The sequence below is a fragment of the Bombyx mori genome, chromosome 8, assembly GCF_030269925.1.
Source record: "Bombyx mori chromosome 8, ASM3026992v2".
Taxonomy (NCBI): domain Eukaryota; kingdom Metazoa; phylum Arthropoda; class Insecta; order Lepidoptera; family Bombycidae; genus Bombyx; species Bombyx mori.
Genome location: NC_085114.1, coordinates 9,185,222 through 9,201,262, shown reverse-complemented (window position 1 = coordinate 9,201,262; position 16,041 = coordinate 9,185,222). Strand labels below are relative to the sequence as shown.

The following is a 16,041-nucleotide window of genomic DNA, read 5'->3' as shown; positions in this document are numbered from 1 at the left end:
ATAATAAGTTATCTCAGTTTTATAAGCCACTTAAAATTGCTATATTATAAACTAGCTTTTGCCCGCGACTTCGTCCGCGTGGAATAGTTACTTTGGCATAACGCTAAATGTTAGCCGCGACTTCATTTACGTCGAAAGTGAAAGTATTTTTTAATAATAGAATGTTAAGGAGCTATTTAGGGTACCAAAATCACGCTTTTTAACCGACTTCAAAACAGGAACCTATCAATTCGACCACCATTTTTTATCTATGTATGTATGTTCACCGATTTCTCGAGAATGCTTGAACCGATTCTGATAATTCTCTTTTCTATTTTTTGTTCGAAACGGTAGACTTCCCGAATTGTTCTGTAATCATCAAGACCTGATGATGGGATCCTGGAGAAATCCACAAAAATCTATAATTTTCAAAGCCTATCTTGAAGTGATTTGGGTGTTTCTTGTTATTGTTCTTATTCTGTGCCGGCGCGCACTGGCCGGCCGGCGCCTTCTAAATCAATATTACGCGCTTGATCATTATTTTGCTGCGATGTTATTTTAAAACTGCGATATCTTCTCATACTCATTAAAATACTCATAGCGAGATGCTCATTAAAATCAAGTGTGCGTAAATTTATTTAAAATTAAATACTTGTAATGAATAACGTATTTATAACATATAGAAGAACACCTTCACAAATAATGATTTATTTTAGAACAAATTTGGTAAGCATATAAAACGTTATAGTGAGACAACCTTAACATATAGACATATGGTGTCGCAGACTTTTTTAGATATTTTAAAGGGGAACAATTCTGTCACACATTATTTTAGCGAAACTTTAACCGTTTCCGCAGCGCACGCAGCGGAAGCTCTCAAAAGGGAAAAAAACCGGATTTTGAAACATTTTTTTATTGGTGCTCTTATCTTAGCTTGATGTTATATAGCTTATAGCCTTCCTCAATAAATGGGCTATCTAACTGAAATACTAACTGACACTGAACTAACACAGAAATAATTTTTCAAATCGGACCAGTAGTTCCTGAGATTAGCGCGTTCAAACAAACAAACAAACAAACTCTTCAGCTTTATAATATTATGTATAGATATACAACACCCGAGTTCAATCAGTTCAACCCAGACAGTTAGTTTTTATTTGGTTCCAAGTTTGATATTTTGACTAAAAAAAAAGCACATTATTGGATTGATTGGATTGATATTTATAGCCTTCATATATTATTAGGTACATTACTCTCTATTAACTAACTCATTAAGAATAAAACAGTAATATGCATTTTCGAAAATTGAACGATTCAATCTGCAACACGTAACGTACAAGTAAAAATGAAGATTATTAAATTTATAAGGAGGATTTCTTCAAAGCGATCAGTGTACCTGCCACAGCGTCTGCAACAGCATCGGCGACTTGTATTGTAGAGTTGACACCCATAAGTCCAATACGTAGGGTTTTACCTACAGTTTGACCGATGCCGGGAAATATTAAGATATTGTATCTGAAAATGGAAAGATAGTATTGAGGTTGATGCTTTTAAAAAAATATTTGAAAAAATGTTTAAAAAAATGTTTGAATAATTTTAAGTAACTTTAGGATTGGTTAGTGCTCAAATCCCACAGACATGTACAAAATTTTCTAATGAAGTTCTTGCCACATGTTGGAATGTTTCTTACTACAATTATTACTGTAACTGTGGATGAACGCAGTGGTTCTTGGTAGTATGGATCAACTGTGCTACGGTGGCGGGCGATGATATGGTAAAAACGAGATGATGGGATCATCTCAAACAGTTCCTCAGAGCACTCCCCATGGAACATACGGTACAAAATATAGAGAGGACCGAATTCCCTCTGAAGACTCAGAGGCTCCAAAAGATCTGTGAGAATGGAATTATCGTCAATCTGAACGGCCCTTTTCTGAATGGAGTCAAATCAAAGCAACTGGTATTTGGTTCCCCGGCCCAAAGGTGGAGCAGTACTCCACGCGAGGTCAGATTTTGTTTTTACAAAGTCTTTGCCCATTTTTGATATCAACTTTGACCTCCAAAAGATTCCGATATTGGACATTGCATAAATCGTCGTTCCTAAGAATCGCGGAAGGTTGCTGGAACACTGCTTGGAATTGCTCTGCTATGACGATATATTCCATTCAATTCGATATATTCCATACCCATCGAGCTGTATCGTCAGCTCGACGTGTGTGACGTCACTGTGACGTCACTGTCTACACGGCACAGCAAACCATTGCACAACTATTGGCGTTTATGTACTATGTATGAATAATATTAACTTACTTCTCTCTCATATATTTAGAGAATTGTAAATAATCATATCCTTTGGGCAAGACTACCGTTGTGACGGTCATTAAGCGATCCTCCGGTTTCGGTACAAAGGTCTTTAAGGAGAGCTGTTCTACTCTTTTGAGGAAGTGTTTAGTGGTTGCAGCATGTCGGGCCCAAGATCTGGGTAAAGTCTCTTTGATGACTTCCTGCAGACATTGCCGTAGCGCCCACAATAGCGGAGAACTTAGAGTGTGATGATATCTGCAAAATGTTTTAGATTATAAACGAAAAAAAAACAATTTCAGCTTACGTAGTTTTTTTATTATTATTATTTATTTTTTTGGCTACTCGTTTAATGTCCCGATTTCAATGATTGCCTAAGTAAAAGTAATGAATTCTAATGTTATAGAATGTGTGTCCGTAATCCAGACAGTCATATATATTTATTTTATGTTAATGTTGCCCATAAGAGAGTTAGATTTTTACTAGTGAAATCCGGTCATGTTCGGTTGTGACTATTGCTAATTTGTCTTTTTTGTTACTACTTGCGTGCCACTTCTCGTATGTTGGTAGTGAGTATTTAATACCATAACTGGAGAAATAACGACAATTGTACTAAGTTTCATTAAAAACAGATGAATGGTTTAAGAAAACAAAGAGAACAATCGTACCTCTACAGATATATACAGTTTTATAGATTACGAAAAATAGGAGAAAATGGTCATGAACGCTCATAATGGGCAGTCCCCTTCACATGACATTAATAATGCTAAAAGATGGAAAGGTATACGAAACAAAAACACATCGTACATTTTGACTGCGAATACTAAATATCTTTCACAACGATAGTGTTTCCGACTGGTCATTCAACTCAGATCACGAAAGCCGGCTTATATAGTCAGGTTGAAAGCAAAGGGGAAATCTTCCATCAGCCGGGTGTTTTTGCTCGACAGACCGACCGTTCAAATGTTGTTGTTCGATACATGTACAAACACAAGCTTATTTTGAAACATCGGTAGTGCGATATATGTAGCTTTTAACCGTATTTCTTCATTTTCACCATGGCTATACATGATAGATAATGGTACATATAATGCAAGGTATAAGTCAAGACTACTGCTAATTAATCAACAAATTGAACAGCAATGTCGCGACAGTATAAAATACTTACACTCTTGTACTACCGTAACAATTCCATTGTTGGCTCAATAGTTTGACGTCAAAATAGAAAGGAGGTTGATGAGTTCTGTTGTTGATTTTGTTCCTGTAAATATTTTTCAAATTCACTGAGAAGATCCGGCGAGAAAATCAGTGGGCTGTGTCTGTGGGTTAATTTACTCGCCGAGCCCTTCGTCACAAGCGACGGGTTGGACAAGAACGATGAGAAATTCGACAAAAATCACTGATAACTCATAATGTCCTTTATGTATTACAATTTCACTTTTGGTTTTAATTGTCATAATTTTTTGCTAAGGTTCGAAAAAATATAATATTTTTTTAAAATTGAAGCCTTTGAGTAGTTAATAAGCAATAAAAGAAAAACGGAAATCGTTTGGCAAACATAGGAGGAAATATTACTTGAATGTTTTGTCTTTCTCACTTTTGAATATTTGTAGATACTTACAGAGCACGATCACTGAAAGCTACAGGACTGATGCCAGCTGGGCCGCTGAAAGCTTTTTGGGTTGAAGTATAAACCGCGTCTATTTTCCAATCGTCCATAAAGAATGGTACACCAACCAGCGACACTACCGTATCGACCAGCAAAAGGGTGCCATATCTGAAAATTTTTAGGCATTATTTTACTATCTATTTCGGGCACGCAAGTAAGCAGTCCATCTCATGTCATGTTTCCGAAGACTACATATACCATATTGTGCATATGGCTATCAGCTTTGAAACCAGATTCACATCAATCATAATTAGTGTAATAGGACTGCAATATGCAATATGAGAGTACTTAGCGGTGGCAGCGATTTGGGTGGGCCCCTGGCTTTGTTATTTCCATATTCACATGCATATATCAAAATTCTTATTTATCCACTTTTCTATTTTCAAGAGAAAAATAATTAATATTCAAGTGTCACTGAACTGTACAAAACTTCGGCTAAGCTAGAATCAGTTACGTAAGCATCTATTCATATTTGCTAAATGAGCATCTTAAAAGAATAAAAAAGTTCAAAACTTCAATAAATTTTTGATTAAAGAATATTTTATGAAAACAGGACATTACGTCTCGCTCGCGAGGTTCAATGTTACAAATATGACATGGAATGGTGACGCGGCGCTTTCATGTTGCCCCGCATTATATCTGTGTTAATCCGAACATTTTGCCGAGAAAGTCGTGGGGTCGTCGCGTCCCCTTGCGGGGGCGCGGAGCAGGCCTCGGGGAAACCCCTCTGCCCGGACATGTGGCTCCCTGCCTAATGAGGCAGGGGTGATGCGCTGCTGGATGGAGTATCAGGCAGGCTTGAAGATGTGTGTGGGGTCGACTTCTTTCTTCACTCTTCTCTTCTCTTCTTTCTTCCTCTTCTTTCTTCCTCTTCTTTCTTCCCTTCTTCCGGGGGCGGCTGCTGCTCTCCTCCATCTTTTTTTTTTTTAATTTTTTTTTTTTTTTTTTTTTTATATATATTTTTTTTTTTTAATTTTTTTTTTTTTTTTTTTTTTTTTTTATTTTTTTTTTTATTTTTTTTATTATTATTATTTTTTTTTTTTTTTTTTTCCCTGTACTATTTACAATTTCATCTTAACCTAACTTAACCTAAAGTAAACCTAACTTAATCTAACTTACATCTAAGTGACGGCAGCGCGCCGTTCCTGCACTCCGTGGAGTGCCGGGACAGCGCGCGCCGTCACACCTAAACTAATCCTAATCTAACTTAACCTAACATAACCTAGCTAACCTAATATGGGGGAGAGAGCGAATCCGCACTCCACGCTACAGTCCTCTCCCCCTCTCCCCATCGTTATACAATATTGATGGGGGGGAGGACTGTAGCGGGTAAGAACACCCCATCCCAAAAGGGGGTGGGGGGTGGGGTCAAAGCCCCTCATGGAAATGAGGCTGCACCTACGGGGTGCAGCCGCGGTCCCCATACGGGGGACCCGCCAAACGGGCAAGAGGCGTGGGGCTAGAGGCTGATGAAACTCAGCTCCGAGAGGGGCGCTCATAGGTCCTCCCCGGCCTCACAGCCGGCGAGGAGCTTTATCTCCGAACGATCGTCGGGGGTACCAATAGCTCCCGCGGCAACGCCGTACCATCCGGTGGTCTGGCGTGCAGCGGGGCTATGTTGTGGAGATGCTCATGGGGCCCGTTTTCGGCTCGCTCGTACATATTACGGGCGAGCCTAGTCACAAACTCCACGAGCGACTCCACACCTAGGTCCCGGGCAATAACGTCATTTCTGACGTACTGCCCGGCCCCGACGATAATGCGGAGGGAAAGACTCTGCTGGGCCTGCAACCTAGATCGCTGGGACGGCGACAACAGGTGATACCAGGCCACAGCAGCGTATGTGAGGCGGGAACGGACGTATGTCTTGTAAATGGCGAGTTTGGTCCTGGTCGGAAGCCCGGACGCAAACACCGGCCGCAACAAGAACCTGGCCGCGCGAGTCTGACCGATGACTCGGTTGACGTGCGCGACCATGCTCAAGGAGCGGTCGATGTCGCATCCGAGATACCGGACCGTGGTCCTGAACTCGACATTCACACCTCGGAGGCTGAGTTTCTTTGGGACGACTCTGATACGGACCGGACCGTAGAGTAAGGCCGCGGTCTTTCCCACATTGACCGCGACTCTCCAACGGTCCAGCCACTGGGGCAGTAAATCCAAAAGCCTCTGCATCCTCATAATGGCTGCAGAGGGGAACGGAGAGGACGAGAAGTAGGCCGAGTCGTCAGCGAACAAGGCCAACTTCACGTCCTCCTCCCACGCCCGAAGGTGACCCTCCAGGGTGGGGATGTCGTTGGTGTAGAGGGCGTATAGGATAGGTGATAGGACACTACCCTGGGGAACCCCGGCCGTAATGGGACGCACGGAAGACCGTGCGCCCTCGACCGCGACAAAGAAGGTTCTGCCCTCCAGATACGACCCGAGCAGTCGCACGTGAGCGTGCGGTAGGCCCGCGTCCCGCAGCTTGTGGACCAGCCCCTCGTGCCACACACGGTCGAAGGCCTTCTCGATATCGAGAAGGACCGCGACCGTGTATTGGCCCGAGTTTCGCCGGTCTGCCAAGTGATGCAGGACACGGGTCAGTTGCAGAGTCGTCGAGTGGCCGCTTCTAAAGCCGAATTGCTCCGGCCTGAGGAGAATATACGGCGATATTCTCCTCAGGAGCAGCCGCTCGAACAACTTTCCCACGTGCGAGAGCAAGGTAATCGGTCGGTAACTGGAGGGCTTTCTCCTGTCCTTGCCGGGTTTGGGCAAGACGATGATCTTGCCCAGTTTCCAAGTTCCAGGGAAGTGTCCTACCCGGAGAATGGAATTAAACAATCGTGTCATTGCTGACACGATTGAGGGAGGGAGGTTTTGCAAGGCGAGGGGAGGAATACCGTCCTCACCGGGGGCTTTGCGCCTCTTCATCAACTTGATGAGGAGGCGCACCTCGCTGGGAGTGACTAAGTCGTCATCTCCCAGCTCGACTCCCGGCGATTCCGGTTTGAGGAATTGGATTACACCCTCTGACACCTCACGATGGAATGCAACCATCGAGGGTGCAGAGACATTCGGAGTGAACTGCCGCTCCAGCGAGTTGGCCAGGACTTCAGCACGAGCCAACGGTGTAAAACACCGTCTTCCCCCCTCGTCCTCCAAGGGGCAAGTGGGGGAAGGCTTGTTGGTGAGCCGGCGACAGATGCGGTGAAGGGGGGCCATCGTACGGTCGTCGGACGCGTCCAACAGTCCCCCCTCCCAGGAATCACCCCGGTAAGTCCGCATCTTAGTCGCCAGCTCACCCTCAAGTCGGTTGAGCTCGCGCTTAATCCTGGGACACCTAGATGTCGCCCAGAGCCTCCTCAGTGCCCTCTTCCGACGAATTAACGTCTTGAGGTGCACCGGGAGTTCCGCTCTGGGCCCCCCGCTGGGTACCAGAGTCGTCACTTGGTCCAGTGCTCCCCTGATGGTGTCGACGAGACGGGAAGCCGCCGTGTCGACCTCATCAGGGGTAGACGGGTCTTGAAACAAGGATTGGTCGGCCAGCAGTCCCGTAAAGGACTGCCAGTCGACCCTAGGCCTGAGAGGGGATGTCGCGACCCGAGTGAGCCCCAAACCCACCGTGACCAAGATCGGTAGGTGAGGGGTACTCAGGTCGTACAGTGCCTCTATCGCTAGAGGGCACCGTAGCCCCTTGTGAACACACACGTCCAATACGTCCGGTTGGTACCGGGCCAACGTTGGAACGTGTGTGGGTTCGTTGGGGCCGACCACGCAGTAGTCCCCCCTTTCGGCATCCTCGTACAATCGCCTTCCGGGCGGCGTGATGATTCGGGAGCCCCAAGCGACATGTTTCGCATTGAGGTCCCCGACCACCAAGGCCGGATGGCGATCATGGTTCAAGGCCCGTCTAATATCGTCCTCGACAAAATCAGGACCCGGGGGTCGATACGCGGCATAAATCCGCAATTCGGCCCCCGGTACGTGGACCCTCACCCCGACCGTTCTGGTAGAGGCGAAGGTCAGTAGCTCAAGCTCCTCGTGCACCACGTCCCTCCTGACGAGCGCCGCAGTGCCCCTGAACGGGCGCCCGTTGGAGGTCAGTTCGTCCCGTCGGTACACGAAGTAGTTGGGCATCCTAAAATCTTGTCGAGGTTTGAGCTTGGTCTCGCCCAGGAGGATAACCTGCGGGTCATACTCCTGGGCGAGTCGGATGAGCTCCGACCTCCGGGACCCTATCCCGTCGGGGTTCCAGTAGATGATGCGCAGCTCCTGGCTAGCCATTGAGCTGCGCAATCATCCGGTAGAACCCCGCGAGCAAGGCCCCGAAGGGACTGGCTCCCGAGGCGATCTCACGGATCACTCCGGAGATCACCTCGGACAGTTTCTCCCACAGGGAGAGGAGCCAGGCAGCGAAGCCGGCAGGCTGCGTGTCCTGTCGGCCGCTGCGCCGCTCTCTCTGCGGGCGGGGTGGTAGTGGGGGCTGAGTGTTATCCGGTTCTGGTATCTGTAATGGCGTGGTACTTACTTGGTTCTTTCCCTGGTTGATCGGTGCAGAGGAAGTGGGGATAGTCTCGGATTCGAGGACCTCCATTGGTTCCTCTTCCACCATAGGGGCCGTTCTCTCTTGGTGTACTATTGGGGGATTGGCGGCTAGTTTTAGTGCCCGCTTTTTTTCCTTGGTTTTTTGTTTTTTCTTTTTATTTTTGTTTTTTGTTTTTAGGGGGTTGGTTCGTGTTACGGGTTGGTGTCTGGCAGCCGGTCTTATGTCATTAGCCGGTGCCATCAACGTGGAGGCAGATGGAGCCGCTTCCACTACGTTGGAACGTTGAGCTGGTATGGAGAGAGTTGGGGCTTGGGTCGATTTCCCTTTACCCTTACCCTTGATTGAGACAGCCGGCGGGGCTGGGACTTGATTAACGGCTGCCGATGATGGCACTGGCCGTAGTGGTGGTACTGCGGGAGTTTGGGATCCCCGGGCACGCGGTGCCGGTGGCACAGGGGGAGGGACGGTAACTCCCAACATCCGCGCCTTCCTGCGGTAGACCGCACATCGTTTGTCAACGGCGGCATGGTCCTTCCCACAGTTGGCGCAGGTGAAGGGCCCGTCCCGAGGCCTCGGGCAGTCCGCCACGATGTGATCACCCGCACATCGAACGCAGCGGACCGCTCGGTGGCAATTGGTGGAGGCATGACCAAAGGCCTGGCAGCGATGACATTGCGCCGGCCCACGGTTTGGTCGCCATCCCTCAATTGCCACCCCCGGCAGGTACAGCAGTTCTTCAACTGCGTACAAGCGGGCGAGGCCTTCTTTGGAGAGGTGGTCAAGGGTTACGAAAAATACGCAACCCGGCCTCCCTCTCTTTGCCCTTATGCACCGGGCGTAGCGGGCCGGGAACCCCAGCTCCTTTAGGGCGTTTATGATTTCTGCCGCGTCGGTGTCAGCGGGCAGGCCTCGAATCGCCACTCTCGCGGGGATGTCCTCCTCTAACGCATAACAGTACCACTTTACGGCGCTGTCCGCGGAGGAGGCCCCCGCGAGGTAGGCTTGAACCACCCTGTATTCTTCTGCCGACGCGGGCAGAAATCTAAACCCTGTTCCATAGGGTCGCACAGACGGGACCCGCCCCAAGCGCTCCCTTATGGCCGCCATGTGGCGAGACCAGTTCGGGAGCGCTTCCACCATAATAGGTGGGTGGCGGCGGGGTGCCTCGTTAGCACGGATCCCTCCTGGAGCAGGGGACTTGGTTAACTCTGGTCTATGAGTCGTGGTCGATGGCTTTTGAGTTGCTGCTATTGCAGCATAGGAGGTGGAAGGTACTGGAGATGGAATGGGATTGGGTGTAATTTTAGGGTGGGAGGCGGTAGACTCAAGGTCCATATATCTAGTTGATTCTAGATTGCCCACCGTGCTGCTTAAGGTGGGGGCACCCCTACGTCTAACCGACGGAATGGGAGAAATGGCTGGAGAAGGGGACCGAGGAGGAGTACGCAGCTGTTTTACTGGGTGGACCTCCACCATCCCTAGACTCCTCCTAGGTTTAGGAATTGGTTTCTTTTTTGGGGAGGTTCTTTCCACACTCTTAGAGGTGGAGTGGGACGAGACTGAGGATTCGCTGTCGTAAGAGGACGAGTCCTCGGACGAGGTTGTGTCCTCGATGTCCTCAGCCTCGTCCCCCTCCATCTCGCTTAAGGATCTAGATGACGGTCCTATCCGGGGGCGCTTATCTTTTGCCTCGGAAGAGCTCCGGTCGGACTCGGACCTCGCCTTCTTGCGCGGCCGAAGGGACCCCGAGCAATCTGCCGGTAAGGGAAAGAAACTTTCCCCCGGACCGATCCTCGGTGACCCTCGGGCCGCGCCCGAAGGACCGGGCCGGTCGTCCGTTCCGGTGCCTAGTTCCGGGCGAGCAGGTAGGGAGCAAAAAGCGGGTGAGCCCGCTATTGCCTGATGTCCCTTTCGGGACGGACCGGGTGTGCTGATATTGGGGGGAGGTGACCCCCCAGACATGATGTTGCTAACTTATTAACTGGTTGTTTTTATCATCAGGTCCCAGTCGGTCCAGTTGCAGTGTTAAAGTTTTTTTGTTGTGGTAACCGAATTCGGCAGTGGACACAAAAGCAGTAATAATATGAATATATGAATAGAATTAACTTAGAATTTTAATAAAATTTTGTTTTAATTTGCTACTTGCCTAAAATTAATTAACTACTTTCTAATGCTACCACCCCCACCGTCGTTCTTCACCTTCTGTCAACGTCCATGGCCCGTCAGCGGACTTGGTAGTTAAAAATAACAAAGTTAAATAAAAATAAAAATAAGATAAAAGAATAAAATAAAATGGATTGAAACGATTGAAGATGGTAGTTAATGTTAAGCAAATGATTTGGTGTGAATAGTTACTAATGTATTTTATTCAAAAGCATGATATCGTTCCATGTGGAATAACACTATTCCTGGATCGATATAGGTCACTTTATCCTAATTGTGATAAATACTTGGACGCCTAACTTAATGAGTAATTTTGTAATAGTGAATTTATAAATTGCAATTAAAAACAAAGCCGCAATATTGGCCAAAGACGGCGACAGAACGATTAAGAAAAACAAAAACAACAAGTATATACAGATACTAGCAACTATCTTCAAATAACCTAAATGAATGCTACTGAAACTATAACTAATATAAAGAGAAAATAAGCAAATAAAAATTTACAATCAATTATTAGGTGGAGGTTTACCACTGTGGGTGCCGTCTATCGGTACCACAATATCAAATAATCTAATAATATTTACAATTAAAGACATAGAAAAAATTAAGGCAAATGAGGGTAGAACTAAAAAAAAATATTAACTAGGCTATTGTAAAAATTTTGTAGAAAGAACAACGCTTCCTATTGGTTGACGGACTAGCGTCACTATTGTATCAAGAAGTTTTGAAGAAACTACTTGCGGACTTTATTGATTAAAACTAAGAAAAAAAAATACAGAATTACAAGCTAATTTATGTACAGGCAAACTAACTAAACACTACTTACCGCTCCCGACTAGTTCCCGACACTACCGTTCCCTTGCGGGGCTAATAATCAGCAAATCGGGTTTAGCTTCGGTCCCGCCTAACCCCAAGGGGCAGGACAGGACTGGGAATAAACACAGGGGGCCAGACTCTGGTGGCGCTAACGTCCGCCAATTTTATCAACAAATAAAATGGTGACGCAGCTACACAGGCTGGACGACACCTACCCGTATTAGACTAATGTCTAGGAATAAAAAGTGTCAATCCACTTACCTGTTCCCGGGTCCTGTGTACTGTTGTCCGGAACGTCTCCGCGCCGTAACAACTACACTAGATTGAACACTCTCACGTTTGGGTTCGACAAATTGTACAGCACAACCAATTTGGATCCTCTGCGCACTGGTGTCCCGGGCGATTTTGCCGAGAAAGTCCCATTCGCTCCGGTATTACAGAGGGCGAGAGTTACCGGCGTGAAATGTCGCTTTAACGAAAAAAGGCGGATGGAGATCTTTAAAATTCAAACAGTAACTTTTCGAAAAGTTTTTATCTCAAATGTTCTTGGTATTCGGTGTATGCTAATTGCAGACTCCTCCGCAAGATGCAATTAAAGAGTTCTTAACTCGAACGTATTCACCAAGACCGAGATTCAACTAAAAAGCCAAGTCAGGAATGAAGGAGACGGCGAATGTAATTAAATTGTTCGGTACCTATGTCTCAACTTCGGGGCTCCACTAGGAATTCAATAGCTTTTCTATTAAAGTGCGCGTTTTAAGATTTTGAATGTTTAAAACCGACTTTTACGTAATTTAGCTAATTTACCTAACGTAAATTACTTACGTACTAAAATATGAGTGTGTGTTTGTTGAATGATTGTTATTGGAATATCTTATTTAGTTTTTACTAGTTAAGATACGTTCATATTAATTTAGGAAGTAACCGTAGCGTTTTTTTTAACGCTGGGGAATCCATTTACGGATACCCGGTCGAGGGGGGTAACAGACCGGGTTATGTCGGACTCCGGCGCCTCCAGAATAGATGAGGGCCAAGGTCCTCCCCACTTCCCCCAATTCCTCGCAGGAGACTACGCCTTGAAAAGGGACTGTAGCTCGGATCTCTTTCTATCTTACAAAGCCAGTTTCGTTTTTCGAAATATCTTCCACTAGTAAAACTATTAATTAAAGAAAGCATTTTTTTCCTACCTGTTCTAGTAACCTCAAGGGATTATTCTAGATTCGCTATATTAGTGGGTGAGCTCACGGGGTTCAAACCTGATGACGTTGCTAACATGAACCCTAGCAAGAGCCGTGCTTCGCAGAATCTACCACCGGATCGGAAACGCGACCTACTGAGAAGATCTGGCGAGAAACTCAGTGGGCTGTGTCTGTGGGTTAATTTACTCGCCGAGCTCTTCGTCGCAAGCGACGGGTTTGACGAGAACGATAACCGGTGCTTGGGGTAAAGAAAGCAGTAATGTTTGATAATATGTATTTTTTTTTGAAACTGGTCAATGTTCTTAAAAGTCTGTATGTATTCTATTCATACCTTTGACATAATTCGCCCACACTTTTCAAGTTTTGTACTATTCCAGTAGATGAATCGCCGTGGACTATAAACAAAGCGGTTGGACGGTGTTTTCTTAGCTCATTTTCTAGCTGTTGCAAACTAAACGTCTCGTTCATCGGTACAGTCGTTGTTATAGTGTTGATTCCTAAAACATTTACATGGTCCAAGTCAGATTAAGTTCATTTTTATTCATTTAATCTTAAATATAAATTAAAATAAACAAATTATAGTTAGCAATTTATTTTTCTTCAAGCGTCCGTGGTATAAAAGGTTGGATGGATTCGTATCATTTGACGCGACCATACCAGAGACCAAATTCTAAAGTAATATACTGATTTTCCTACTTCCGTAAATATCGTACTTAGCAATTGTTTTGCGAATGACTTCTACTAATGAAGCTTCGTGTTATAAAAAGTAAATGCGCAAAATTTATAACTACTACAGTAGTGGTATATTTAATTTTATCAAGATTTTTATACTAATTTTAGTTGTAGTAGCTGTTTTAATATGAGCACTTGGTACCCTGTTGGTACCAAATGATGGTATTGTGACTTCAACATATTTTTACGCTGCACATTTGCAGCACCTATTATGGATACTGATTAAAATTATATTTTCTTTAATTTGACGCTAATGATTTTTTCAAATATAGTTTTGGTTTTTCAAACGTGGTACCAAACATGATTAGGCACCACGGTCCTGTTTATAAGTATCTGACGCTAACAACACAAAATTTTATTGCTATAAGATATTATAACAAATCTAAAATAAAATAAAAAATACCGTATCTCTTAGCCATTTCAAGAGCACGCTCACACCAAAAGCCCCTCTTGGCTACCAGCAAAGTTTCACCGGGTCCGACCAAATTATTTATAACAGTCTCCATACCACCGTGACCAGATCCACTGAGGGCGAGAACTGTGTCGCAGTTTGTCTGAAAAACATACTTCAACCCGGCGCGAATGTCATCTAGTACCTACGGCATATTTTATGTTCGTGAAAAATTGTGAAATGAATGCTTACGGTAAAAGTTTGGCGTTGTTTTGAAACAGTCAACTGCAATTAAAACTGACTGGTTATTGGGATTCTGAATCAAGGATTTCGTGTACAAAAGTATCGCATTTTGTACAAGATGTAAGTGACTTAACGCAGGTCGCAGACGTTTCCTCCCCTACTCTGACTGGGTTTTGACCCCGGACGGAGATCGGACGTCGGGTGTAAGAGTGCAGGGGAGTCGTTTAGTGGGTTGGGCCCTAAAATTCCTTGAGCCCGCGGTCTGCTCCCAACACCTTGCAGATCGTCAAGTCCCACATACCTCGCGCGCCCAGTAGGCGCGGGGAACTCGTAGGAGATTCGGCCCCCGGTCCGGAAAAAAGAAAAAAAAGGTCGCAGACGTTTGGAAATTTACTGTGGAAAACGTGAAGAAAAAACGTAACATTCAAATTCTTGAAACGGAGGTCTGCGAATTAAGTCACCCTACATTTTTAGATACACGACCTACATTTTTTTATTGTTAACTCCCCAAATATCTGCTAAATATCTATTAAAATTAGTACTCACGTAGAAATGTTCATCGCAAATTGGCGAAATAACTGGTTTGGTGAGAGCCTCATTAACTGAGGGCCAGACGTCACAGGGGCCTGGACCACACAGCGTGGGCTTGACAAAGTCTCGATTTACTAATGTGGGAGCTTGAACAGTTAGTTTAATTTCGGTCATATTTGTTGCTGAAAATAAGAATGCGATAGAAATGATATGTGTAACAACAAACTGCAACTTTAACTGACCATATTAATCAAAGTCACTTTCGTCAGAGTGGCCCAATTTTTCTTTGTGATGTTTATAGAATGTACGATAAAAGCAGGCAAATAACGAGTGAAATTATCACACGCTTTGTGACCGATATTCCGAGCGAGTAACCGTGAAGTTTGGTTACCGGAATCGGGTTAATGTTTAGATTTAGTGCTAATAGGGTGGCCGTAAATTTACTACAATGTTCTGGCGCTATCGGATGGCACATTTGGCAACAAGCAAGTACGCTTCGCCCGAGGCAGGAGTTGCTTGCCAGACTCATATTTGTTCCACACGCTATCGTTAGCTGGTCGCCTGCGGTTTAACAATTGTTTCATACACCGTTACTTTTATTTTAGTAAAATAAACATGCAAAACGATAAACGATAAGAAAGGTCAAAAGTGAACATTCTATTGATATGGAAACGCTTTGTTTCGAAGTTACGCAAGGCTGAGACGGGGAAAGAAGTTTCGACGCGAACCATGTTGTTTCGAAAAATTGATTCCATTCCCAACGCGACTCGTCGACGCTATAAGGCAATCCTGGTGGACCGGAGACAGGACGAGAGAACAACCCGCCGAGACTCGCAAATAGACCTCGACAACGCTAGCGTCATCTTCGTGCCGGATCGGTCGTGAAATTCAGCTTATAAATATTTATTGCCTTCACACTTACTTATCAATCGTCTCATATTTTAGTATTTCAGACAAAGCAACTTTCACTTACACTTACTTAAAACGATATTTTAGGTGGATTATATTTAACAATAAGAATGCAATTTTCGCTTACATGATTTTTAAGATAGCACTCAATACGTTACTCGATTTGAAACATGCGTGTATGTGGTGTGTCGCTCACAAAATACTTAGATACACTGAAGACAACAACACTGTTCGCTTATTGAGGATGTCGATGAATTCGTGACTCCTCGTTATCGGCGAACGGTTTATAGTTTGTTTTATAATACATATTAGTATCATCGTAATAAATAAGTTCGAACTGATTCTTATTATTTTAATTTCTCATAAAAAATTCTGTCAGCTTGTAAAACTTTTTTACTGGTGGTAGGATCTCTTGTGAGTCCGCACGCGTAAGTACCCTGCCTATTTCTGCCGTGAAGCAAATATTCGTTTCGATTTGAAGTGTGGGGCAGCCGTTGTAACTATACTGAGACCTTAGAACTCATATCTCAAGGTGGGTGGCGTATTTATGTTATAGATTTCTATGGGCTCCAGTAACCAC

The 16,041-nt window shown here is 44.9% G+C and overlaps 1 protein-coding gene across 2 annotated transcripts; it reads right to left on the bottom strand.

Annotated features, from left to right (window-relative positions):
* Positions 1-876: 876 nt before the first annotated feature.
* On the bottom strand, positions 877-15,910 carry LOC101737836 (alanine--glyoxylate aminotransferase). 2 transcript variants are annotated; one of them, XM_004932078.5, is made up of 8 exons: positions 15,589-15,910; positions 14,568-14,734; positions 13,791-13,983; positions 12,987-13,152; positions 3,902-4,057; positions 3,449-3,541; positions 2,290-2,538; positions 877-1,494 (listed from the first exon to the last, which is right to left on the bottom strand). In XM_004932078.5, exons 2-8 carry the CDS (start codon positions 14,724-14,726, stop codon positions 1,341-1,343), a joined length of 1,170 nt encoding a protein of 389 aa, XP_004932135.1. In that variant the 5' UTR covers positions 14,727-14,734; positions 15,589-15,910; the 3' UTR covers positions 877-1,340. The 2 variants fall into 2 exon arrangements, with proteins under 2 accessions (XP_004932135.1, XP_062525720.1); XM_062669736.1 differs by having other exon boundaries at positions 15,532-15,670.
* Between the last annotated feature and the right edge of the window lie 131 nt (positions 15,911-16,041).

Coding starts and splice junctions, on each gene's coding strand:
- LOC101737836 (XM_004932078.5), bottom strand. CDS start 14,726: ATGACCGAAATTAAACTAACTGTTCAAGCTCCCACATTAGTAAATCGA. Junction 3,542..3,901: donor GCTTTCAGTGATCGTGCTCT/GTAAGTATCTAC, acceptor AAATATTTACAG/GAACAAAATCAACAACAGAA. Junction 2,539..3,448: donor TGTTACGGTAGTACAAGAGT/GTAAGTATTTTA, acceptor AACATTTTGCAG/ATATCATCACACTCTAAGTT.